The sequence below is a fragment of the Wolffia australiana genome, chromosome 4 (assembly GCF_029677425.1).
Source record: "Wolffia australiana isolate 7733 chromosome 4, ASM2967742v1".
In the NCBI taxonomy this organism is placed as follows: domain Eukaryota; kingdom Viridiplantae; phylum Streptophyta; class Magnoliopsida; order Alismatales; family Araceae; genus Wolffia; species Wolffia australiana.
The window spans coordinates 18,571,395-18,577,467 of record NC_135838.1 but is presented as its reverse complement, the minus strand read 5'-3'; the positions used below and the strand labels follow the sequence as shown (position 1 = coordinate 18,577,467).

Genomic DNA, 6,073 nt, shown 5'->3' with positions numbered 1-6,073 from the left:
GCGGAGCGACGACCCTGAGGCGGTGCGGCGACATTACCTCGGCGCAAAGCGCCTTGTCTCGTTCTTTGTATCACCCCTCGTCTTCCCCCATGTAATTATCCCCAATGATGATGTACTCTTTATGATATGAATGCAATGACCCTATTCCCTGACGATGCCTAGCACCACCACCTCTTCTAACCCCTTCTATGCGATCTTAAGCAATCTGCAAAGCTTCCGCTGCAAGAGATCAAGGCTGCTCAGTGTTCTGCTCCAAGCACTAAGGCCGGTGATAACATGCATTTTTAGTGCCTTATATTATTATATTTATGCGTCTTTATGCATTAAATTACTCATATTTACATGTTATCAAGCTTAAAATGATTAAATCTATTTTTAGAACAAATTTCTAAATTTTCTATATTTTTAGGATTTTTCTAATAGTATATTCTAAAAGAATATAATTTTTTGAGAAAGATATGATTTTTATGGAATTTTTTGATATTAAATTTGGAAAGATATGATTTTTCTGATTCAAAATATATATTTATGCGTATTTTTTGGGCTTTTATTTGATTTAATATGAAATTTTAAGTATTTTGGTTTTTTTATGGCATAGTGTGACGTGGCGCGCAAATGCGCCACCACGTCAGCATTGAGAAAGAGATTTTTTATTTTTTTTTTGTCCTTTTGACATGTACATGTGGCGCGGAATATGAAAAGTCACGGAATACGAAAAGCCATGGAATATGAAAAGCCACGGAATATAAAAAGGCATAGAATATGAAAAGCCACGTAATACGAAAAGCCACAGAATACCAAGTGCTTTGACTTCTTAACAGGCACAAACTGATGACATTGATGAGGAGAGAGAAGAAATTAAAGGCTAGGATTGCTTCAACTTCCAATGGCCATAACTTTTCATCTTCCCCTCCTCTTTCTATCCATACCCTCTAATCTATAAATAGAGGCCTGGATCATTGTAAAAACCATCTTGAACTTGCTTCCCACTTTTGTGGGCTGATTGAAAGAGAGTGAGTTTTGAGATCCATCAAGAGTGTTCTTGGTGTCTTGGGTGTGTGGGAAGAGACAAAAGAGAAGAGGGGGAGCTTACCGGCACTCGCAAATCGTCGTGATCCTGGCGGAACATAAGGATCTAAGGTAAGTGTCTTCGCCTTACGTTGTTTCTCTCCCAACATCATTGTTATCATAGTTCTAGTTTTTATTATCATCGCTTCATTTATCACTTCATACGTTCCCATTCTGTCATCTCTCCATCCTTGCCATCGTACCACTCCATATCGAACCACTATCCTCATTCATACTATCGTTCATCATTATATCCATCACAATCACTTACTCTTTTCTTTAAGTTAAATTAGCTTATAATTACGTATGTTTTATCGATATCACTAGCTCACATCCTCAAATCTTGCTTTCGTCGATCCTCTCGTCCATCATCACTAGTATAAGAAAGTAATTCCTTAATCATCGTTCCCTGTGGAGACGATCCGTACTCATTACTAACTAAGTATTTCAAGTACGGTAAAATATATTTTATTGAATAATCTCAATCACCAACAACAAATTTTAACCCTAAAATTGAGATTATCAGCCGGCACACGCTGTTTCCGAGCAAGAAACCTAGCTCGAGATTTGACCGTACTTAGCCAAATTTGTGCAAAGTCTGGAAAGCAGAATGGGATGAAAACCCCTTGAAATAGACAAAATATAACCGGATTTGAAAGGAATTTGTATTGGTTTGAAATATAATAATAATCCAAGGTTATTCGACTCTAGTTGAGACCAAGAGGTAAATGACGGCATAGTAAGCAGTTGAGGGTCATTTGACAAATTTTAGAGTAGATTATGTCCATTGAGGACAGACGATGGTCATGTGAGTTGTGTCGTGATAGAGTGTCATGGAATAGCTAACCCGGATCAAGGATGAGTGAGTTTCAGTTGAAGAACTTGAGGAGGTGCTTGAGACATCGCGGAGTCGCCCATTGGATCCATAGATCAGAATGAGCAGGATCCATAGGAATCATCCAATGCAGCATGCGGGGTGCTGGAGGTGTTGCTTGCGACACTGAGAGGTGACACATAGAGTCGCCAAACGCGGGGTGCGGGTGGGGAGGGCAAGAGGTGGCGCATGTGGTGCCAAAAGGTACCACATAAGGTGCCGGGATGTGGCAACATAGGACACCAATAGGTGGTGTTGGAGTGCCAAGAGGCTGCTTTTTAGGGCATCGAGAGGCGGCAAAGAGGTACTGGGAGGGGACACAAATGGGAGCCAGGAGACAGCCCGAGGGGCACCGAGAGGATGACACACAAAATATTATCGATTGTGGAGAATAAAGCGGTTGTCAAGGAGAGTGACAAAAAAAGTAGGTAGTACAACGGAGGAGGCAACAACAGAAGAAGAAAGCCATATGGCTATGATACTATGGTGAGAAAATGAATAAGAAACATTTAATTAATTAAGGAAAGGGAAGTTTACATATGTTTTTATAGAAGGCGAAGAGAGAGAGGGAGATCAAATTGGGGAGATAATGGAGGAAGAATAGGGATGTGGGTTGAATAAGTCCGCGATGGGCCTGCGCATTGTAACAGAGGTTTAAGAACAAAGAAAAGTTAACATCCTCACATATAAATTGAATTAGTTCTAGATTTTGGTGCAAGGTTTGCAAAGACACTCAAAATAGAAGTGTCAGTTTATACTCTTGAACAAGTTTCTCACTGATCAAAGCTGGTTAAGAAACCATGTTTTGATCCTATTTTAAGTTCCCTTGATATCGAGATCTGTAATATATTGGAATATCTGAATTTCAAACAGATCAATAAGATGCTGAGATAAAAAATACAAATTTGAGGACAAATTTTTGAAGCTTGAAGGCCAATGATTTTAAAAATTTTATTTCATGCTTGTATTACAAATATTCAAGCAGGTAGATGTTCTAAATAAGACAAAGGTCTACAGCCATATGATTTTGTTTATATAAATGATTTAATGTATCGTAACATTTTAACATTATCATGAGGATGTTATATGGTTTTCCAGAATTTTGATGTTTAGCCTCAATAAGTTTGAGCATGGTAAAAAAAGAACAGATTAAAATCTCATGGTCGTTACTTGAATTCAAAAACTTTTTGGCCTACTTTTTTCAAAATGGGAGGAGCATCCATTCCATAAATGCACCAACTTTTAATGACGCAGTATAACCATCTTCAAGCATTCCTACAATCTCAATAACTGGAATTTGAAAAGCTAAATAGAACGGTCTAAAGTCATTAGACGTTCATTCTCAAGAATTCAGCACAACGAGGATACAAAATACAACTAGATCAATCACCCCTTGGTGCATTCTTTCCTCTTCTATATTTTTTGTATTTGGGTCAGGTCATCCAAGCATTGGATGTGAGAGGGAAAAAATAACATTAGAAGATGAGGCCTTGATAACCTCATAAATGCATGGTTATTTGCATACATTTTAGATGATTTCAGTATTATTAATTTGGAATTTATCATGTTGTTATTTGAATTAACTGAATTTTATGCATTAGCTATAAATTCTGATTCTCCACATTATGTTTATTTTTAACTAATTCCTTGAGTTCTTTGAATTCAAGCAGTTCTATTACTACTGTTTAAAATTATTGATTTCTTGACTATTAGAGTTTCTATGTATCCACGAATTTTGATGAATTATTTTCAGTTCAAGCGTTCACTTTAAAAGCAAAATGGTACTCACACCAATTCACAGATCCCTACAATAAAGTTGGGGTTGTTTCCATCTAAATTTCCCAAGATGTTCAGAAATCTTCATTATATTACCGGTTATGTCGAGTAATGGGGAGGACCTTTTGACAGAACACTGATCCTCTAAAATTCAAATGAAATAATTATCCCGAGTTTCGCGTGGTTGAAGGCCGTATGCGTCATCGTTCCAAGATGCCAGAATTTCATGGTAAGCGCCAGGCGAACGACCTGCAGATCCCAGAAAGCTCGATCAAATAAAAAGATATCCAAGAAATCTCCATCCACTTGATAAATAAATTCTTTATTACCCTAGTTTAAGGTCAACCATGAGACATGCGGATGATAAGACTTTGTCGAGGCAAAAAGAATCAAGCAAAGGGATAGAGAGACCGATATGATTTTCCTTCTCTTCGAAGCAATGAGAGAGAGGGGAGAGATGGGCAAAAATCATCAAAAATTCCATTTGTATATGCGGTCCCTCTCGCTCGGACCGAAGGCCCGGCGGCAACCGGACCCAAACGACGGCCCGCCCCAAAAAGCGGACCGAGGGTCACGGGTCGGTCCGGTGGGAGCGCGTTAAAGAATATGCGATGCGCAAGCCTCCTGTGGACGAGCCATCAAGGAACGCGCCTGCAACACGTGTTCACTATCGAACGCTGGAGAAAGTCAACGGCCGACGTTAACCACTGACCCAACAGGAACACGGAACCGGAAGGAGATTTAAGTACGTGCCGCAGAGACGAACGCAAGTATCTTTATCCTCGTCTCGGATTTGGAACTGAAAAGTCGTCGAGATATTGTCCAGTCCCCTCCCTGGCCATGAATCCTGCTCAGCCCCACAAGGCTCCGCCCAGTAAGGCCGATCTCCTCGCCAGCGCCAAGGTGATCGGGGATGCCGCCAAAGCGACCCTCAACCACGGCGCCGGCGGCGTAGACAAGGGCAAGGTCGCCGGCGCCGCCGCCAACATCTTAGACGCCGCAACCCACTACGGCAAGCTGGAGGGAAAGAGCGCGGGGAAATGCGCGGAGAAGGCCGAGAGTTATCTGCGCACCTACCAATCTTCGCACGCCGCTCCTGCCGCTCATGGACAACCTGCTCCTCATCATGGCGGCGCCGCCGGTAACGCCGCTCACGCCCAGGCTCCGCCCGGCACCCACTCTCAGTCTGGAGGCGGCGGAGGCTACGGGGACTACATGAAGCTGGCCCAGGGCTTGTTGAAGAAGCACTGACATCCCGAGGGAGCATCCCTCTCGTTCTCTCGTCTATAAAATAATACATTTGGGTACGATCTTGTCTGATTTATTTTCATAATTTCGCCCGCCCTCCCCTTCCCCCCTAAAAAAGAGAGAGGGAGCGTTCGTTCCATCCAGATTCATGCCCAGAGCAAGAGGGATGTAATAGCTTGCGGTGCATGGGTCAGAATTGAGGCTAGTAAAGACCCAAAAAATAGGGAATAGATGTTTACTTGATTGCGAGATTTACTTGGAAAATTGAACACGCGCGACGACAACGCACGATAAGAGCGAGCCCGGGGCACTCTCTCTCTCTCGTTCTCTCTCGTTCTCTATTTCTTTCTCTCTCTTTCTCTATTGCTCTCTCTCTCTTTCTGTACCGCTCTCTCTCTTTCTCGATCTCCTTCTCTCTCTTTCTGTATCGCTCTCTCTTTCTCTATCGCTCTCACTCTCTCTCTATCTCCCTCTCTCTCTCTCTCTCTTTCTCCATCGCTCCCTCTCTTTCGCTCTCTCTCTTTCTGTATCGCTTTCTCTCTTTCTTTATCGCTCTCTCTCTGTCTTCCTCTATCGCTCTCTCTATCTTTCTGTATCGCTCTCTCTCTTTCTCTAGCTCCCTCTCTCTTTCTGTATCGTTCTTTCTCTCTCTTTCTCTTTCGCTCTCTCTCTTTCTGTATCGCTTTCTCTCTTTCTTTATCCCTCTCTCTCTTTATCTCTTTTTTATCGCTCGCTCTCTCTTTCTATATCGCTCTCTCTATCTCTCTGTATCGCTCTCTCTCTTTCTCTAGCTCCCTCTCTCTTTCTGTATCGTTCCCTCTCTCTCTTTCTCTTTCGCTCTCTCTCTTTCTGTATCGCTTTCTCTCTTTCTTTATCGCTCTCTCTCTCTCTTTTTTATCGCTCTCTCTCTCTTTCTCTATCGCTCTCTCTCTTTCTCTAGCTCCCTCTCTCTTTCTGTATCGTTCTCTCTCTCTCCTTCTCTTTCGCTCTCTCTCTTTCTGTATCGCTTTCTCTCTTTATTTATCGCTCTCTCTCTTTCTCTCTTTTTTATCGCTCTCTCTCTTTCTCTAGCTCCCTCTCTCTTTCTGTATCGTTCTCTCTCTCTCT

The 6,073-nt window shown here is 42.1% G+C and overlaps 1 protein-coding gene across 1 annotated transcript; it reads left to right on the top strand.

Annotated features, from left to right (window-relative positions):
• Positions 1–4,481: 4,481 nt before the first annotated feature.
• Positions 4,482–5,051, top strand: LOC144702216 (nodulin-related protein 1-like). Its single transcript, XM_078574169.1, has one exon. It carries the CDS (start codon positions 4,559–4,561, stop codon positions 4,967–4,969), a length of 411 nt encoding a protein of 136 aa, XP_078430295.1. The 5' UTR covers positions 4,482–4,558; the 3' UTR covers positions 4,970–5,051.
• The last annotated feature ends 1,022 nt before the right edge of the window (positions 5,052–6,073 follow it).